At 38.9% G+C, this 21,447-nt stretch overlaps 1 protein-coding gene across 4 annotated transcripts in view; it reads left to right on the forward strand.

Moving 5' to 3' along the window:
* Positions 1 to 21,073, forward strand: part of CCDC170 (coiled-coil domain containing 170) — a 78,188-nt gene extending 57,115 nt beyond the window's left edge. For 2 of the 4 annotated variants that reach the window (XM_075924442.1, XM_075924441.1), the window contains 5 exons: positions 3,747 to 3,947; positions 8,299 to 8,472; positions 9,252 to 9,494; positions 11,022 to 11,258; positions 16,579 to 21,072. In XM_075924442.1, the coding sequence (XP_075780557.1) occupies positions 3,747 to 3,947; positions 8,299 to 8,472; positions 9,252 to 9,494; positions 11,022 to 11,258; positions 16,579 to 16,779 (1,056 nt within the window). In that variant the 3' untranslated portion in view covers positions 16,780 to 21,072. Of the gene's footprint in view, positions 1 to 3,746; positions 3,948 to 8,298; positions 8,473 to 9,251; positions 9,495 to 11,021; positions 11,259 to 16,578 lie in introns of all 4 variants that reach the window. The other 2 variants (XM_075924443.1, XM_075924444.1) reach the window with 2 other exon arrangements.
* Positions 21,074 to 21,447: the final 374 nt, after the last annotated feature.

Genomic DNA, 21,447 nt, shown 5'->3' on the forward strand with positions numbered 1-21,447 from the left:
GCCACTTTTGTCTGAGAATTTAGTTCTGCATAAGTGCTCTGTACTAATTTGGGTCCCTGATAGTAGAACATGATTATCCTATTCTTTTCTTACTGGGATAATGAATCAGAGCGCTGGAAGAATCTTTAATTTGAATTAGGTAAGCTTTGGGGATTCCCCTGGTTTCTGCTCTTCCATGATATATAGTTTCCTGAGGGAAAAAGCAGGTAGTAATATTTGAGAGCCCTTAACATCCATTCCCGGGATCCAGCAGCAGTCTACTCTCAAGAACCTATGCATCAAGTGCATCTGCAACACAAGAAGAAGTATATAACTGAGCTGGTTGGGTTTAGGTCCATGCCATCAGCAGAGGGGTACATTTCCCAGTCATGCCATAGCTGTGCCATGGTTCAGTGGTTCCAGTCTCATGGCAATAGCTTTGGCCTGACTAAGGCTACGTCTAGACTACAAGGCTCTTTTGAAAGAGGCTTTTTCAAAAGATACTTTCAAAAAAGCCTCTTTCGAAAAAGAGCGTCTAGACTACAACCACTTCTTTCAAAAAAGCGAGCCACTTTTTCGAAAGAGAGCACACAGGCAGTCTGGATGCTCTCTTTCAAAAAAGCCCTGTTTGCATTCAAGAATGTCTTTTTTTGAAAGAGCACTTTTGAAAAAAGGCATTCTTCCTCGTAAAATGAGGTTTACCATGGTCGAAAAAACCGCTGTGTTCTTTCTATTTAATTTCAAAAGAACGTGGTGGCAGTCTAGATGCAGGGGAAGTTTTTTTTTTTAAAAAAAAAGGCCATTTTTTTTCGAAAAAACCCTGAAGTCTAGTCACGCCCCCAGAGACTATCTTCTTATGTCTATGACCAGCTTTGTTGTGAGAAGATCTGCTCCTGCAAATATGAGTTTAATGTCCCTCGTGAAAACAGGGACAACATTGTACATGTGTAGCCAATTGAGGTTGAATGGGCTTTTGGGGTTAGCATCAGGGAGTATCTCTATTTTTCCTGGGGGCTCCCAATCACAATTTTTTCTTAACCTTGCAGCTGCTACCACCCCCATTTGGGTGCTAAGTTGGGCACATAATTTAGTGATTTCGACTTCACACTTCTGATGGCCTCCCGCTGTCTTGGCTGCCTTATTTTCATCTGCCAGGAAGTGAGTTGCTGCTCTAACTTCTTCTCACGGTTTTTGTGTGTTAACTGTTTCCTATCCTTTTCTGCATGCCTGTTGGCATTGTCCCTCTCCTCCTGAATATTTCTAAGTACAGTCACCATTTTAAACATTTCTGTTATAAATTAACACCATCTGTCTCACACTTGTTTAAACGTTTTTGTAACTGCTTTTTCTCCAGCTCTAGTTCCTGCCTTTCCTTTACCATTTCAACCATGTCCAGACATGCCTAAAATAGTGCCGAGGCAGCAGCCACATCCTTTGCGCTATATCATGGCTTAACAGTTGTGCAATATTGTTCAAAGCTCAGACTTGCTTCAGTCAGGGGAGTTTCACGCTTAAAACATTTCATTTCCCAGGGGTATATTTCCCCTTCTTCATTACCCATCTCTCTAACTTGTCATTTTCTCCTGTCTCAAGTGAGCAGCTGAGGGGTTTTTTCTCAGCCATCTCTATTTCCCTTATCTCATTAGAGATATTTACCCATGCAGTCTTAGTATTGCTCTAAAATCTTTACTTTTAAGGCACGATTCTTAACTTCTTATTGCACAGTCCTCATTATTCTAAGCATGATTCTTATTTTAAAACTTACAGAATGTTACCAAATATTCCATGAGAAAGGTAGAGACACCTCATTAAAGGAGTTTAGGCTAAAAAGGGAAGAGAGAGCGTTTGCTCAGGCCTGTGTCTGTTCCCCCACTCAGCAGCAACTACTTAACAAGTACCATGTGATTAGGGCCATGTACTGCCTGGGTTTCTCTACCAATCTGTTACCAGATTTGTCTGTTACGTTGGGGTATGCTCATTTATAAGTGTTACTCTTCAGTGAGCTTTTTTTTTTTTTTAAATAATTCTATCAATGTGCTTGCTGTTTGTGTCACTTATGTTCTCATACAGCATCTACGTCTTCCTTCTGCAAGTTCACTCCCAATGGAACTATCCCACAGGATTGTGGTTCCCCACCAGTGGGTTCTTCATGCCCTAGAAACAGATGAATGAGCACATACACACAAACATTTATGCACGTGCCGTTCCCCCCGCCCAGAGGATTAGTTAATCAGCACTGAGAGCTGACCCCTTATATGCCAGCAAGCTGGGCTGAACAGCATTTTTAAGATGCTGCCCTCATATCTCTCCAGTTAGTGTGTCTCTAGCCCCACTTTCACTAGCCACAACTGTTTTGCTAGTAACCCAGTGGGTGAGAAAACTCCATAGGATTTGTGGGTGTTGCAGGGATCTTTAGCTTAGATATAAAAAGCACTGCTGCAGAACAAACGGGGAAGCCATAATACCCTCAAATCACCCCCAAAGAACTGGGGGAGGGAGAGAGAACACTAACCCAAGGCTGCAGCCCCTACCTTTTGAGAACTTTCACTGAAATTAATGGCAATTTTGTGTGTGTACATGCTGTGAAATCAGGCCAGTTATAAACATGAGGCCAACAGATGCTAGAAATGAAGGGAGAGCTGGATAAGTGTCTAAGGGTGGAGTTAAAAATGAACATGCAATGCAAACCAAATAAAATGAGGGGTGAAAAAGTAACTTTTTGAATATAACCAATTAATTTAATAGTTGGCAGCACTGTAATTAGCCATCTTGTTTCTATTTCTGTTTATTAAACAGTTCATTTTTAATTCCATTCCATTGAGTTTATTGGTTAATGAATCACATAAGTATTGTAAAGTTAATAGAGAACAGATAAACAACCTTTGCTTTATATTGTGAGGTTTACTTCTTAACAGCTTTAGAAAAAATGCGTTTAGCAAACACATTTTAATTAAGTGGTACTTAAAAGCACATTAACACTGAGTGGAGGCATCTTTTAAAAACATATCAGTTGTTCCTCTTGCATTCAAGGCTCTCTATTATTAACCAGGTTAATAATATGTGTTTAAAAAGCTAACACATTTTTAAAATTATTAAATGCTATCCACACTAGAAGGTATTGTGTTTGTAGTCACCACTTAATTAACATGTATTAGTCAGTTTTTCTAAAATGTTCTTTTTTTTTCAGTGTATATGCAGGCTGGAGTTTGTGGTGTATTTTAGTTTAAAGTGTTTTACCAGTTAGCTCAAGTTAACTAACATCTTTGTAAATGTTAATACAGACACTCCACATTTCAGGATAGAAAAACTTTTGTCTGACCTAGGACAAAGTGTAAGGTATATTGTGAATGTGTGTACAGGAGTGATTGAGGAGTGTCTAGAATAGATTAACTTTTACAAACCAGTTATTAACCATTTTTCTCCTGCTTTTGTAATTTTTCTGAAGACCAACTCCATAAGCTTGAAAGCTTGTATCTCTCTCCAAGAGACTTTTATCTTTCAATAAAAGATATCACCTTACCCACCTTGTCTCTCTAATTTCCTGGGACCAACATAGCTACAAGAACAGTGCATACAACATATTTTCTGATAGCTACCACACATTTTGTTTCCTTCTTTCCCCAAAAATCTTATTTATTTTAAAGTGGGAAACCATCTTCTGTTTTGTAGCTTGTGGATGCTTCTGTTTTGTAGCTTGGGGATGCTTCTTTTTTGTGCCTCTAACATGTCTGATTCAGTTTCTATCTTGTTTGTTTCTTGCTTCCCAGATGGTGTCCCAGTTTGAAGCCCAAATAGCTAAACTGACTGAACAGCTGGAGAATCAGACCAGATTGCACCAGGAGTCTCTGCAAAAAGCCAGGAAAGCAGAAAAACAATGTGAGACACTTCAGGATCAATTCATGCGTCTGGATGGGGAGTTGGTGTCTGGAGACGTGATGCTAGACGGTTTGAAGCTCGAGAAACAAAAAGTAACAGTATAGGTTATTTCCATTTGTGGGAATGTTTTTCACAAGTCAGAGATGTAACTGAATGCATTTATTGTATTTTAGCGATTGCTCAAACTAAGGGAGTTCAAATGCTGGTGCTTTGGGCCATATATAACTTTTAAACAAGGGCTTGAAATATTAACTAATATCTGAAGGACTAAACTAACAAGGTGGAGAAGAGAGACAAAGGTAAGTGTCTAGGTCATCTGTCCAGCATCAGTGTTTTCGTGAGAAGCCAGTGACTATTTTGAGTTGTCTACCAGATTGCTGTCTCTGGACACTGGTTCTCTACCTTTTTTATCACTGTCTTACTAATATAGAAAATCTTGCTAAATTTAACCCACCTCTAGAGGGTCTTTGTCTGCAATAGTTTTATGTCGTTGGCTACTGAAAAGTATAAGGGTAAATAACAGGAAAATAAAACAAAATAAAATTCACCAGAATGCATAGTAAACTTTCCAGTCGCTCTCATATTCCAGGTTTATTTGAAAAGTCTATACTCAAAAAATGTTGGTACCTTCCTTTTCCTACGTCCAGCAAGGTTTCTACCACTTATACCTCCATAGCAAGCTAATTTTCACTTGGCTATTAATAATGCAAGCTATGAAGAGACATCATGTAGTTCTTTCATATGATCAGCTACTAGAAGTGGGCCTCATCCTCCTTGCTTGGATCCACCTCGTCATCTCCAGCCTGATTCTGGCCCGCATATTTTTATCTGCCTCTGGATATTTCCACTACATGCATCTGATGAAGTGGGTCTTTGCCCACGAAAGCTTATGCTCCTACACTTCAGTTAGTCTATAAGGTGCCACAGGACTCCTCGCCGCTTTTGCAGATTCAGACTAACACGGCTACCCCTCTGATTCTTTCATATGGCGCCTAATCAAATAGTATTGTTTTAAGATATCTTTCCTGGCTAGTTTTAATTTTTCCAGTGCATAATTTAAGCAGTCAGAATTAGTGACTGAGATTTCAGCTTTTCATTTTTTAAGTGTTCATTAGCCCAACTTTGAACAGACGTTTTAGAGATTCAGCAAAATGCATTCAGAAATAAGAGTGGGGATCAGTAATTTTGAGACTGAGTCCATGCAGGATAACATACTGGACCCAGTGCTGCAAGGAACTAAGAGCTCTTAGCAGTGCTTGAACACCATTACCCCCTTTGGCCCAAGCGATTAGCTTAGTAGAATTGTTTCTATCAGGAGGAAAAAATGAATGATCTGAGTCAGTTATATTCTCTGGTGCAGCTGAGTTTATTTATAAAGCACGTATACATAGTCCCGTTTCCCTGAATCCCGGAGAAACAGGAAGTTTTCTTGCTTGCCATTTCCAAGTATATCCTGGTGAGGTCAGTTCCTGTGCCCAAGAAACGCTATCTCTCTGCTCCCTCTCAGGGTCACATTAATTGCTGTTTTTTCACTCTGGTGGCTTTTTAAAAATAAACAGACACATGTGCACCCCCTGACCCTTGCCAAACAATCCCCTAGCCACTTCATTTACAACCCGTCCAAGGTAATCACTGAAATTATAAGTCTTAGCTTCTGCTCAGGTTTTCACATGCACCATTTTGCCTTCGCTTGACGCTTCTGTAGCATCCAGCGGTCTCCATACATCAAAGGGCTTAATTGTGGTCAGCCTGAAAGAGAGCACTTTGCACATGCCTAGCATTAATCTAATTTACGATTGTCTATAGATCAAAGACCTGCTAGGTGGCAGTCATTAGCACCTCCTAACCATGCTTTCTTTCCAGTCTGAGTTCTGACAGAGAAGTTGCTAACACTAGACATGTTCAACAAAATATTCTTTAGAAGTAATTTGAAAGCCCTAGTGATGAAGGCCAGGTCTACACTATAAACCTATCTCAAGATAACTGTCACCCAGGGGTGTGAAAAATCCATATCCCTGAGTGATGTAGTTATACAGACCTCACCCCTATGCTGATGCTGATAGGAGAGCTGCTACTGCCAGGATAGATACTGCCTCTTGGGGAGGTGGATTAACTACACTAATGGGAGAAGCTCTCCCAGTGGCATAGTGGCATCTTCACTAAAGTGCAACAGTGGGGCCGTCAACCAGGACCCTGTGTGTGGGAACAGTGATCAGGACCCCAGGCCCGGTGGCTGGGCGGAACCCTTCATGTGGGGCCAGCATCTGAGTGGGACCGGGAACCAGCCACTGAACCCTTGAGCAGAGGGACAGCAGCTGAGTAGAACCCGGGACTGGAAGAAGAGCCCCTGCAGGTGGGAACCTGAGCAATAGCGGTATGTGGCAGAATACCCAAAACCTGAGGGTGCTGCAGCACCTCCTGCACCCCGAGTGCTATATATGGTGTACGTCTAGACTACATGCCTCTGTCGCCAGAGGCATGTAGATTAGGCTACCAGACATAGGAAAATGAAGCGGCGATTTAAATAATCGCCGCTTCATTTAAATTTACATGGCTGCCGCGCTGAGCCGACAAACAGCTGATCAGCTGTTTGTCGGCTCAGCGTGATAGTCTGGACGCGCGGGTGTCGACATCAAAGGTATTTGTCGACCACCCAGGTATGCATCCTGGGATGAGGTTTACCTGGGTGGTCGACAAATACCTTTGAAGTCGACAGCCGCGCGTCCAGACTATCGCGCTGAGCCAACAAACAGCTGATCAGCTGTTTGTCGGCTCAGCGCGGCAGCCATGTAAATGTAAATGAAGCGACGATTATTTAAATCGCCGCTTCATTTTCCTATGTCTGGTAGCCTAATCTACATGCCTCTGTCACCAGAGGCATGTAGTCTAGACGTACCCCTAAAGACAAGCTCTAGGGGAGAAATGCTTGCAGGGCCTCAGCCTAGCAGTAGGTCTAAAAGTTAATCTCCCTGCTTGAGCAAAATTGTGGATTCTTTGTCTCTCTTGCCTGATTAGGAGGAGAATATTCCATGCAGTAAGTTTTCTGAACTAGAGGGTGATATGCATCTCTGTCTCCACCCAGAATTCAGACTGGTCCTAGAAGAAGTCGCATACAGAAGGGGATGGAAGGTTAAGAAAGATCTAACAAATTGAATCAGTAGATCTCTTCAGCCTACTATACGTGCTGCTCCTCACTCCACTATCACACTGTCTGTATATTCTCCCCAACACCTGACCTCACATCTAGCGATCTGTGGTTTTTTTCTTGCAGAGTTACCTCAAGAAGTATTCATGTTGTTTCAAACCTCACCCTACATAAGCTAGGGACAAAATGTAGTTGGATTTACAATGTCATTTCTCATTCCAGAGCAATTAAGCAAAATACTACACAACCATGTCAGGTGTGACCACATAATCCAGATTCGACTTGTAGTCTATTAGATTTGTTGTGCTTGACATATATCACAATAAGCTATTACTAGGGATCTAAGTTTGTTGTGATAGAAATCCCAAAATATTCCAATTAAAAACCCCCATAAAAATCCATAGTTTTTCGTGATTTAAATGAAATGCTGAACTTTAGTTTCCCTAGCCAATATAGATACGTATTGATTGAACACAATGTTCCATTGGTTATATTTACAATATTTAAACTGACAGCCCCAGTCCTGCTGCCCACTGCTGACAGTCCACACCCCTTTCATTCTCTTGATTATCTGGTCTAGCGCTAGTCTCAATTTGATAGGAAAATCAGAGTTCCACTGCCTATATTTTTATTTTGTAACAAAATGTAAAAACTAAAGATTCTTTAAAAATGCAAAATTCCATATTTTTGTGTGGCAAGCAGATTTGTAGGATCCCTGGTGTCACTAAAGTACTAAATACAATAGATTCAACTCTTTTCTAGCAATTAACTGTGAAGAAAGGTCAGTTTGAGAAATATTCAAAAGTTGTATTCACTCTAAGAGGATACTAAATATAGTAGACTTCCGATAATTTGGAACCTATGGGACCTAGGTGGTGCCGGATTATCAGTTATGCTGGACTATCAGGAGGTACTATAAGGTGGTTATGTGTATATACTGCATATAGCATATACTGTATATAAAACGTTCTTAACCCTTTTTATTGTACATACTGAATACAGTATACTGTAATGTTTTAGTTTTTTTAACTCTTTTTTACCCTTTTCGCTCAGTTCAGCTGTTACCTTGTGACTCATTTTTTGCTGAAGCTCACTCACTAGGCTCTTGCCATTTTGATGCCGGACTATCAAGAGTGCCGGACTACTGGATGCCGGACTATTGGAGTTTTACTGTACATGCTTCATGTTTCTGAAATGGAGACTGTTGGCTACACTTAGATGGCTGCCAGCATAAAGGAAAATGGTTTGAACTTTAAGGTCTCTAAATGATCTTCCCATTTTCCCATTTATTTTTTCAGTATCTTACGTTTTTGGAACAGCTTTCAGATAAAATGAACCTCAACAGCGTAGCAGCTGAGATTGGGTTTGACATAAGTCTAGATGCAATTCTGGCCCGTGCAGAGCAGTTGATCAAACTGGAAAGTGATGCAGTGATTGAAAACAAGACCATGGCATACAATTTACAAAGGAAGGTAGGCAAAAGAGATCTGAGTTCATCTTCTGTCTGTTATAGAAAAGAGCATTATGATTGCAACTGTATTGCAATTAAAATAACTTGCAAAGGCCCCACTGTGTACAAACACTTACAAAGATAGTCTGTCATCTGAAGAGATGCTGATAAATATGTTTGCAACCTTGGGCAACCAAACCACATAATAAAACAGTACAAAAGTAGGTCAGCTAAACCAGAAACTACTGTTATAGCATATCAAAAATATTTAAATTGAGTATATCCTTTCATTGGCAAAGTATAGAAATCACATTCACTAAAAGTTGAAACTGAACTAGTATTTTGATAAATACCTGATTTTAAACTTTCAGACTCAGCTATGTCATTGATAAAATCTGATATATAGGTGTGATTTGGCTCAAATTCTATCAGTCAGCCTGCTGTGATTGAGCTCTTCACCCATTGGTAGGCTAAGCTGCAGAACAATGTATGTTTGGTAATCATAAAAGCAAGCTCAGGTATTATGCATGATGCATAAGTATTTAATCATATAGGATAGGGTCAGTGTTGGAGGTGACATGGGGAAGCAGTAAGAAGTGAGATGTAGGTTAATCAGACAGAGATGAAGTACAAATATAGACAAGTTGTGTAGAGATCTGCAGGAAACTATCCGAAGTTCAGACTTGCAGAATTGTGTTTCAAAAGGATTAAACTTACAATGGCAAGCAATTCATGTAATTGGTAGTAAAGTTGGGTGTATGTTTGTTTTTCATTTTAATCCCCTTGTTCTCTTAAAACTAGTTGAAAGCTCAGAAAGAAAAGCTTGAGAGCAAAGAGCTACATATGAACCTTCTGCGGCAGAAAATATCCCAGCTGGAAGAGGAGAAGCAAGTGCGAACAGCCCTGGCTGTAGAGAGGGATGAGGCCAACCTCACTATTAGAAAGTTACATAAGAAGATGGAGAGGTTACAGAAGGAGCTGGCCCTGGCTAGAGACTCTAACACTGATCTCAAAGCCAAACTATCTGACACCAATGAACTTAAAGTGGGTTAATTTTAAACTTAAATTTTACCATTTCTGTATACCAATGGAGGCAAAATGCCAAATACAATTGGAGCTCATTTTCTGTCATGAATAGTGTTCTACATTTTCAGCTTTTTTTTTTTAAATCCCAGGATTTAAATCTCAGTGTTTTCCAAACATTAAAACCAGGATTAAATTGGATTAAAATAATGAAAAAACAAAAATGAAAAAGTAGGGGAAAAAAAAGAAAAAATCAAGAAAAAAACCATAATTTTACAGCACTATAATTAAACCTTTTTATGTACACAAGTATTTTGCCCCTCCAAGCTAATAATTTTTCAAGAAATCCTGGTTTAAATATGTTGCATAATGTTCTTCAAATTATCCTCACTCGTATTGAGCCTCTTGCTACCTTGGAGATAGTCCAACTTTGAAAATAAGCACTGTTCATCAGTAGATTCCAGGGCTTGCCGCGCCACTTTGCTGAAGTTGGCAAGTCTACCTTGAGGACTGTTTCAAAAGCCAGCACATCAGGTTTCACTTTGTCAGGGTTAGGTTTGTTCATGGAAGTAGTGAATTCTGTTCTCAGATTTGAAATTTCATCTTTAGGGGCAAATCATTGGAACCCTCTGGCATAACAATAATAGTCTCTTGCAAAGTTCACCTAACATGGCCTGGGGAAAGCCCTGAACCTTGGCCCTGTCCTTCCCTTCCATCCTGTGAGCACCTTGAATGCAAGGGGAGTGAGGTGTCTCAGTTGGGGGCTACATCAGTGAAAATTGGTTTGTTTTTAGTTTGCTTCTCACTTTTGTGTGTCCCCAGATTGATTTTTTTTTTTTTTTTTTTTTTTTTTTTTTTTGAATCAATGGCCTCCAACCCAAAAAAGGTTCCCCATACCTGGAAAGCATTGACGCTTAACAAAAATAAAGTGCATATATAAGTAGAGAAGGAGAGAGAAAGAGTGTGAGTGTGTGTTGATAAATGGGTATAAGTCAGTAAAAATGGAACTCATGTAATTAAAAAACCTAATAATTTATCGGTGAAAAACAGTAAAAATTGTAAACACAGAACACTAACTATGAAGTATTAATAACATATGTTAATGGAAAACTATTGGAATCTGTCTGTGGCAAAGAAAGGAACGTAATAAAGTCGAGATCTTTGATATTTTGAAAACTCTCATTGACCTGTGGGTATGCACTACATAGCATCTATAAATACCATCCTGGTGAGTTGGAGTTAATGTTAAGGCATGTGGAATACTCATCATGGGTATAGTTGAACACATTTTTATCACAGTTTTAATAGTCCTCAGAAAATCTATTCTATCAAACCTGGAAGAAAAAGTTTTGAACTTAAATAAAACACAGTTTTAGCTTTTCCCTAGTTCTGAATTTCTTGTGAAAATGTTTGTAGCTCAACCGTAGCAAAAAGCTATCTTCAGCTTAACAGAAAAAAATATATATTCCTGAAAATCCATCGTCATTATATGATTCTTATTAATGGCAGTGTGAGAAATTAATAGTCTCCTTGCCATTGATCTCGCAGGTCAAAACTCTGGAGCAAACTAGAACCATTGAGGAACTAAACAAGTCCCAAGGGAAGCTGGAGAAGATGAAGGAGAAGGCTGAGAAGCAGTTGATCTGCGTCAAATCAGAACTACAGTTTACGGAGCACGAAGCAAAGGAAGATAAAGAAAAGGCAAGGAGCATGCTAGAAGCAGTTACTAGTGAACTGAAGGCACTTAAAACAACTCTGGCAGAGGTTTCAAAAAGAGAAAGACAGGTAGGTGTAAATGTGATAGACAATTGTTAAAGGGAGAATTTAGATATGGACTAATTATCCTGCCATTCTTAAAAAACTTATGTATATGTTGTTATTATTAAGGTTTTAGTGACATGAGTTTGGGATGGCTGCATCAGTCATGAGTGGCAAAGTCATCAGTTAGTTATGCTATTTGTCCCAAAAGAGTACCAGATGAGACTTTTTGTGTCACTGTATGCCACTAAGTATTCAGTTTATGCCATGTTTTGGAGAAGTTAGATTAAAACATAGTTTAGAATGCCAACTTTTTTATTATTTATTCAATTTTTCATGTTTATCAACCTAGTAAAATCTAGTTACTTTGCTATGAGTAGGTGACAGATTAATGGAAAATTCAAAAATATTTTAAAAATATATCAAATGTAACATTTTTTAACAAATCATGTGTCAGGAATGGTTACACTGATGGTCTGACCTAGTGGTTAGAGCCTGAGCACTGCTTGCTGGTTAGTGCTAGGGATAGGAGCTGGTAGTCAAAGCAATGGGCCAAGGCTGAAGTCAGGAACTAAGAATTAATCCAAGGATTAGAGCAGTGGTCTCCAACCTTTTTACACCCAAGATCACTTTTTAAATGACAGACCAAGCCAAGATCTACCACCCCGCCCCTTCCTTGAAGCCCCGCCCTCTCTATTCTCCTCCTCTCCATCACTTGCCATCCCTAATCCTTATACTGCTACTTTAAAAAAAAAATTCCCACCATTCCTCACAGCTACTCACCTGTGCTGTTGCTCGGTGAATAGCTGCTCCTCAAATGAGGAAATCTAATGTAAATGTACTGTGCAGGCGCGCAGTTCAGAGAGGGCTCAAGAGCTACTCTTAGAGCCTCCGAGATCTACCGGTAGATCTCGATCTACTGGTTGGTGACCACGGTATTAGAGCCAGAGACAAGAGTCAGTAATGGTACTCAGAAATGAGGCACGGGACCTGATGATAGGAGTGATCTGTCAAAGAGTTCTATTAGATCAGCTAAGGTCTTATGAGTCCTCTAAATCTGACTGAAACCCAAGTCCATAAAACTGCCAGAGATACCAGAGTCAGACAGTACATTCATGCTGACCTCAGATGTGACAGAATGCCATGGACTGAACAGAAGCTGAAGTTGTGTGGGGCCTTGATTTAGGTACTGGTAGGCCAATGTGGGGGCTGGGACTTGGCATTTTCTGATCAAGATGCCAAATGGGCCTTTATGAGACAAGCTGAGGCAAAGTTTCTAGATTCCTCACAATAGGAACAGAAACCTGGTGCCTAATGTCAGTCCTTCTCCATTTCAGAGGTCCAGGCTATATCAACCTGCATGAATTCAGGCTGTAGGTGGGTGCTGTATGCCGGCTAGCTGTAGCTGTTAAATTGGGTGCACACAGAGAAGCCATCATCCTTTACCAGTGGCATTCTGATAAGCAATTGACCATCTTGATGCACAGGTCAATAAATTAGTCAAAATAAGATGGGGGTTCTAGCCACAACAGCTCATCCTTTCTTTTTAATAATTTTAGATGGGGGTGGGAAATAATTTTTGACCAGGAGTCACTTCAGAAATTTTTGATGTGGCCTCGGGCTACCTCGGAAGGGGCGGAGCTAGGACACTTCTGTGTTTCCCTGCTCACAGACTCTGATTGGCCTGGGGGTTGAGGGAGCACTTGTGAAGTCTCCTCCTGCCCATGTGTGAGCATCCTGTATCCCAGTTCAGACCATTTGCATAAGAATTAAACTTGTGAATGAAGTTAAGTTCCAACCCTTCTCTGTGTATTTGGCTTGTGGAATTGGTCTGAAACAAAATGGCGACTTGGAGATCCATTAATGAGTGTCCAGGAAGATGAAAGTATTCTCCAACAGGTTTTTGTGTATTGTCTTTTTGGATATCTGATTTGTGTCCGTTAATTCTTTTCCATAGAGATTGTCTAGTTTGGACACTACCTTCCACCTTTTAATGACTTAACCCACCAACCAAACAGTGGAGGTGCTAATGGTTCTTAACAACCTCTTGTAACTATTTGAACTATCTACTCACTGTCTGTCTTTTTCTACCCCCCCTCCCCTCCTCCGCCCCCTTATTTATTCTTGGATCTGGACTTCTTATACTCCGGTCATCTGAAGAAGTGGGTTTAGCCCATGAAAGCTCAAATGTGGAATGAGGGTTACCAGGATGTCGGAATAAGCTGCCCTGATTTGAAAACAGATTTCAAAAATATGGGCTGCTTCAATAGACATGAAATAGCTATTCCAGGATGCTTTTAGTATCCCGAAATAGGTCTACAGTGTAGACGTACCTTTAGAGCTCTCTATTTGCACTGTGAAAATAAAAACATTCCCATTCTTGTACTTTCAAGAATATTTACATTTTATTAAGTCTAATATCATCTGTATTAATAAATCTAAAGAGAATCCAGAGTATTGTTGAGATCCCTACATGGCTTTTATACACAATCAGCCACAGACAAAATCCTAAATATATTTTATTTTGACATTGATTCAGTTCAAACACTGAAACACACTATTTATTATTTAATAGGAATGTAATTTTCACAGTACTCAGTTCAGTTTTTGGTCTGTGTACAGTAAGATGCCTTTGGCTCTTCCTGTTATCTGTGCCAAATAAGACCCTTTTCAACTTGCTTCTTTGACTGAGGGTTGCTGAATCACAGAATTGCATCATAGGGTTAGAAGAAACTGCAAGGGTGATCTAGTCTAAGCCCCTGCAAAGATACAGGATTTATTGTGTCTAAAGAATTTGTTGTGTCTGAAGAAAGCCTTAAATTAAAGCTCATCTAGTGCATAATATTCATCTCAATTTGTGATATTTCACCAGGAAAGTCTTGCTTTAATTTTCCATGTGGCATTGTTTACAAAGGAGACTGCATGAAAGATGCTGATGCTCATATATAGTAGCTGCTGCTATCATGTTTCCAGCCCCCGAATGTCCTTTATGGGGCATAGTGACATGAAGCATTCTACAAAGCTGCAGATCTATAGAACCAAATATACCAATTGTCTTGTATGAAATTGGAATATGGACATTGAGGAAATGTGAAGGATACCATACTGATATTTTTGTTCCATAACAAGTGGCAGAGCAAAATCAGAACTGAGGATATTCCAAGTCAAATCCAGCAATCTCTCCATCAGCACCAATTCAGATATGGTATGGACATATAAGAATGGAAAACCAATGCATTCTGAAGTGTGTGCCATGGAATGTAATTGACATTGCCACAGCTCATGTGGGAACCCATAGCTTTGGTGGCACAACAGTATTGTCAGGGATGGACATATGCTGAATATTCAACCTGACCACTCAAACTTCTTGCCAGAGAGAAACCCGGGTGGTGCTTGAGGCCATGACCCTTTGAGATTTGTCACGATGGTCATGATTGATTGCAAAGTTGAAGCAGAATTTTCGTAATTTTTTCTGGTCACTGTAAATATTTTATTATGACATTTCAATAAATGTCCATGAAACCAATACAACAATGTCTCAAATTAGGAGCACAAATATAGCATAGACCAATCTCTCTAAAGCAGTGTTTCTTAAACTTTTTAAGACCGAGGTACACCAAACAACAGTTTTTTTTCTTATGAGGAACACCAAGGATTTTTTGTTGAGCAAAACAAAAAAAAGTTTGGAGGGAAGAAGGGTCGGGGAAAGTTATTGAGGGGGAAAAAAAGGGTCGGTGGAAAGTTATTGAACAAAAAAACCACACACACTCAAAAAGCTCACCTGCCCCTTTAAGGGTGGCCATTTTGAATTCTGTTGTTCTCCGAGGCACACCTCTGACTGCCTCGCGGCACGCTGGAGTGCCACGGAACGCAGTTTAAGAAACACCGCTCTAAAGTCTTTCATCAATTGGCCATGACGTTGTCTGAACCTGTTGCTTTACTGGATACCATTTTCAGCAGTGCAACCTTGACGTTTGCCTCTGACAAGTCAATGGATATTCAGTGCAATTGTAGCCATGTCAGTCTCAGTATATTAGATAGACAAGGTGAATGACGTAATATATTTGACTGAACTAACATCAACAGCTTGATTCTCTCATCAACGGAAGTTGGTCCAATCAAAAATATTACATCTCCCACCTTGTCTCAGGTCAATAGATAAATACGTTAAGAACATCAGCTTTCCTGCTAATGAGTTATAGAAAGAAAACAGGAAAATCTGTATGTTCAAGAAAGAGGTGAAAAGAGAGCTGACTGCCCTGCTGAGCAAAGCACATTATAACAAGCTGACCAAATAGCAACATTGCTCTCCTTGCAAAAGTGCTGAACAAGAGACATTTTTATTCACTATTTTAACAAAGTGACAAGTGAAACAAAAGCAACATAAGAAGTATTGCAGATATATACTGAAATATTTCCTTAATGCTACAGTATGTCTTGCTTGGAGCAGAATGGCTCAGATGAATCCTATGTACAGTTTAGAAAGAGAAGAAAATGCCCTAGAGAATGGAGAACATCCATTGTGGTACTGATATATAAACAAAAGGTGAGAGACACAATTCTTCAAAGTGCCAAGGAATTAAGTTGCTCTCACGCCATATGAAATGGAGAGTGTCATAGATAGCTACTCCAGTTCACCCTTTGTCTGGGCTTATTTCTTGGCTGATTCCAGTCAGTTGGAGGTAATTTTAAAGACTAGCTGGGAGAGGCTGGCGTAGGACAGCAGCTTTTAACAGACAATATGGACGTTAGAAGCTACAAATTTAGACACATCTGCTGATGCTTCTGCTTTTCCCTAGTGCTAAACTAGCTTGGTTAGAAAATCTAATTAGGGAGATAACATGTCTGAATGTTGCCTTATAACTTTTATTAAAGGTGTGCTTTCTGCTATAAAAAGTGACTACATAGAACTGGGCCATCTTTACTCATTCAGATATGTCACCTGTGTGTATGCAGTGTCATAACTGCTGTCTTAATTTTCTTGCTGTGACTGCCAACAACACTGATGGTGACTTTTCCTGAGTACACCTGTCCACTTGGAACTGGACCAGAATCACATGTTTTCAAATACTGGCTGTCCAACAGCCTTCATATGATAACTTTTTTCTTCTATCAAACCTAAAGAAGACTCTGTGTCTTATTTCCAGTCACCCAAACCGTCTAGTTCACTAAACTCTCTAATCATACAGAAGAAGAAGAATGACAAATCTTTACAGTTATAAGGAACAGTATATAATTTTTGAATCCCTGATGCAAGGACTGCTTCTCTCTGAATATGTATCAGTGTAAATATTTTTCTTGCCTTCCCCTTGTCTAGATGTCTTGATATGTTTGTTTGCTTTTGCAGCTGGCAGAATTCCGTGAGGTGGTCTCTCACATGTTGGGCCTTAATATTACCAGCCTTGCTCTCCCTGACTATGAAATCATCACACATCTTGAGAGATTGATCCATTCTCATCAGCACCATTTTGTTCCCTGTGTCTGCCTCAATGATGTGGCAATGAGGCAAGATGGACACTTGCAAAGCCACTTACAGCTTCTTCACTGAATGGCTGAATTTCTTCACTGTATTTGAGAGACCAGCTGGACAGAGCTCAGCACTATTCATTTTCAGCACTGTGTCCAGGGGTCATTGTGGGTAATTTGAGCCAATATTTCTATAACCATCTCTGTGTAAATGTATATATGAAGTGAAATTATGGGCCCACTTGAAAGCAAGAGGAAGTTAGCCATTGCCTTCAACAGAGCTAGGAATTCACCCACTGTACTGGCAACAAACAAAATACAGAAAAGGAGACACCTTTAATTTCTTTCACTATAGATTGTGAAGTATTTTTAATAAGCAATATTTTAGTACAACTAACAAGTGTCTGTTTCCCTGACTAGAAATGATCACATGTAATTCCTTCTACTGTTAATGGCAGTTACCTGTATGAATTCACATAAGTTGTTAAGAGAAAAGCACCTCTAATATAAAGTTTGTATGTAATCAAGATCTATGTGCTTGACGTACCATATGTGAGATATAGGCCTGCCTCTACTGCATGGTTTGTAGGGCAGCCAGATTGTGAAAGTTCTCTTGAGTAGTTGGGCAAATAAGAGCGGTATCTATACAGTTACACATGTGTTGTTCTCATCATTGTTAGCCTCTCTGCACCCACCTTCATTCATCATTAGCAGCTTGATTGGGTGGTGGAATGCCAGAGGATATGAAGTTTGGAAACAGCGTGCTCTCCCCTCAGAGCAGTGTTGTGATGCAATGCACATTGTAATTGCAACATGTTTCTTTTTGCACAGTTAGTGTACCATAGAGGAGTTGGGAGCATGTGAATAGCACAAGGCTAGCCAATATTCATACGATAGTATGGGAGCCCTGGAATGGACAAAATTGACCCTCCGTTATGTAATGTACTTTTTAATAGATGTTGATCTCTACAAAAATCAAGAAGGGGAAAAGACCTTCTGGCCCTTTAGCTTTTCCTTCAGCTAAGGATGATGCATTGGAATGGAAGATGCCCAGCTGCCACTTTCAAGATCAGACCTCCATTTCTGTGCATTTTTATGCATGACCGGGTTTTAGTTTGGATAAATCTGATTGCATTTGTATGCCATAAAAGGACCGCATTTTGGCATGAAGAATGTAATTTTTCTAGTACCAATCTTGCTTCACTACTCGGGTGCCAAAACAAAGGTCTAAAATTATTTTCTATCTCTTTAATATTAATCTTTTCACATGCGGACCTGTCATTTAAACAGGACAGATATTTTTGGTGGGATCACATCTTACCTTCACTTCCTGAAAAGAAAATCTTAATAATGTTTTCTTAGAGCAGCAGAAATCTTTTCTTACCTGCTGTAATTTGTCAGGCGGTTGCTTTTTAAGCAGTTGAAGTTGTAGCTCTTCTTAATTAAAAATTAATTTAAAAATATTCTGATCCAATTCTTCCAAAAGTTGAATGACAAAAAGAAACTTGATTAAAAAAATATCTCTTGACTGTTGTCCAGAAATGGCTTTTAATTTGATTTTTACTAGTGTTCTTTCAAGATCTTCTATAATACATTCTTTTTTTATTAAATTGAATTGTAAATCCTATTTTAATTGAGCATTCAGCTGTCCTTTCATGTACTTAATCTCTCTTCCATTTGCATATCTCATGTGCACAAAATAACACCTAATAGGCACATGCCCTTGTCATGAAATAAATTTAAGCTTCCAGGAGATGGGGCATCTCAACAGAGATTACTTAATCTATATTTTAAACATTCTTAATCTATATTTCCTTAAAATCTATATTTTAAGGAAAATTATTTATAATCTTCATGATCTTTGTTTTTCTTAAAAAAAAAAATCTTAGCACAGGATTAGGAGGGATTTCATATGTAATGCACAATTGGCTACATGCCATGTAGATTGATTTTTTTTGTTTTTATTTTGCTTTTCTATGAAACATTCCAGAGCTTGTGATTGTAGGTTCCAGTCCCACCCATGTCCCTTCCCACCCTGGGAGCAGCCAGACCACCATCACCAGCACCTTCAGGGCTGGAGTTTGAGGCAGATAAATTAGATGACCTGCTAAAGGCCACAAACAGATTCAGTGTCTGCGAGATTAGAGCAGGGATGTTCTTCGGTGCTCAAACCAAGAGACCAAGGGTGAAATTCTGGCCTTTTTGAAGCTGGTAGCAAAGCCCCTGGTGACTTCAGTGGAGGCAGGATTTCCCCTCAAGTCCAAAGAAAGGCCGTATAGTCTCTTGTGTTTTAAGCCCAGGACTAGCAGAATCAGGAACTTGTGTTCTAATTTTGGCTTTGACTTTGTTCCCTTAATTTTTAAATTGTTCTATATGCAGAAATAGTACATCAATGACACTACATCTCTTATTTACAATATTTGCTTTTCTTCTGGAAGAATTACTGGTATCTTTGCTCATTTAGCTAAAGCAAATAAAAATAAACATGACATGAACAAAGTTCAGAATGATTTTTTTAACCATGCAGTTTAATTAATCCCTGAACAAAGTTTAAGCTGATTTGTAATCTTCTACTTTGTTTCATGTAATGTCAAGAACTTCAGACTCATTATTTTTCACAAGAAAAAATTATTTTATTTAAAATTCTCTTAGAATCTTTTATTTTCAAACCAGGATGCAGCAACCTAAATCCAAATTAATTAAAACCTTCCCCAAAATACGTTTTAAGATAGAAAAGGCTTGGAATACCATGTGCTAACCGTTACTCTTAGGAGCAGAGTATTGTTTTCTCTGCGTTTGTTTCAGTGAGTAAGAATAAAGAGTAAGTTTACAGAGTTGGCCACTATTTCTTTACAAGGGTTACCCTTTCATTACCGTAGAGGATTATATTAGATAGAAATTATTTTAAAAATGGAAATGTATTTGCTTGTAATGTGCATAAAGCTATAGAATGTTTTCAATCAAAGGTCCACATTTTGCTATCAATTTTTGTGATAAAACTGAAGTAATTCCACTGAATGTAATGCTGTTAGATTTGCAATGGTAAACAAGGCAGAATTTGGCTCGACTTGTTTACAATTTTCACACTAATCACTGAAATTAAAATAAATTGCATATAATTTGTTGAATTTTAATCTTTTTCTCTTCCTATCTTTTTTTGAACAAATTGTCACAGTATTTGTACTGGATAAAACAATATATTGTATCCTGTGTGCCACAGAAATAAGATAAAGGATTGTTTTTAAAAAAAATGTGATCTTGAGTTAATTTTTGTACTTAACAAACTTGTCACTCCTGTGTTTTGAAAACAGAGAGATTATGCAATAGGACCTTGATTCAGTAAAGTGCTTAAGTGAGCTGAAATGCTTTACTGACTGAGCCCAGAAGAGTAAAGAGAGAGTCCCGTGAATATGTGCTCTACCTGGTGGAGATTTTTTTTTAACTTTGAGAATATGAGCCATTGGCATTTCTTTAAAAACAGGGGGACCAATGATACTCCTGTGAACTGGTTAGTTATTTTATAGTTTTGAAAATGTAAATAAGATGAAGAAAAAACAAATAAGGGGGAACACAAAGCTTCTAGAATATTGACAAAGAAAATCTTAAGCATACTTCCAAGAAAGAAAGAGATGTTTTGGAGCCAAGCTACTGTAAATGCTGTTTTTACTAAAAGCTTTTTCTGTGTTAGACATGGTAGACTAGGCTATCAAAGAAAGCGAAAGCGAGAGACTCCGTGAGTAGGAGAAAGTAGCATGAAGTTAGAGGGAAAAAAACTATGTACTGGTAGAATTAGAACACACAATCAAATGAAAGAACAGATTTAGAATCTGGATAACTGGCCCAGGGAAGAGGGAGGGATGAAGAATTGGGGTTTTACCTGAAAGAACTGGGAAGGTTGCTCATTCTTAATAATTTTCAAGCAGCAGGTTTCAATTTGTTTTGGTCCTTGTGCCACAAGAAGTGATAATCCTGCATAGATTAACTTGTCTAAATTTTTTTGGCAGGAGAGGGTTGATCTTAGATGGTTCCACTCATATAAACATTGTTCAACAATAACCTTGAAATTACATAAAATGAAAGGACAGTAAAACAAAAAAAACCCTTGCCTGACAAAACTGTCAGACTTCTCTGGCAGCTTTAAAGGTCAGCTGATGACTCATGGAAACAACGAAGAACATTCCTTTTGTAAATTGATGGGGAAAAAAATCAGATATATTTTCTGTGGGTTTCTTCTTGAAGAATAATAGCTTCTTATATCATATATGCAAACAAAATACATTTTTCATAGGCATTCTTAGCCTTCTGTAGCTTATGTAATAAAATTACATTTGTCAACACAATCTCTACTGTAGCTATGTTATCACAGACCTCATAATCTGTCAGATGGGCACCTTTCACAGACACGCAGTTCATAATAATAAACCGCTGGCCTCTTAAATTGTTTCTTACCTAAGGAAACTTGATGGTAGCTGATCACATTCTCAGGTTCCAAAATTTCATTTAGGCCTGTATGTGCTGAATGTCTCTGGAGTGGTACTGAGCTTCTTTAACTCCCATTGCCTAAGGCAGGTGATCAGACTGTCAGAGGACTGGGCCTTGATTATGCCCAGTCAGAGTTGGGCATGCACAGAACTTGCAGGATCAAGTCCTGCATCCTACAGCCATCCTTGTTATTGTTAATACATAGAGTACCTCTAAGAACTGAAACAGACCCTAAGTGCATTTAATTCAAGTACTGTTACCATAGTTT

Source organism: Pelodiscus sinensis, chromosome 3 (assembly GCF_049634645.1).
Source record: "Pelodiscus sinensis isolate JC-2024 chromosome 3, ASM4963464v1, whole genome shotgun sequence".
Classification (NCBI taxonomy): Eukaryota; Metazoa; Chordata; order Testudines; family Trionychidae; genus Pelodiscus; species Pelodiscus sinensis.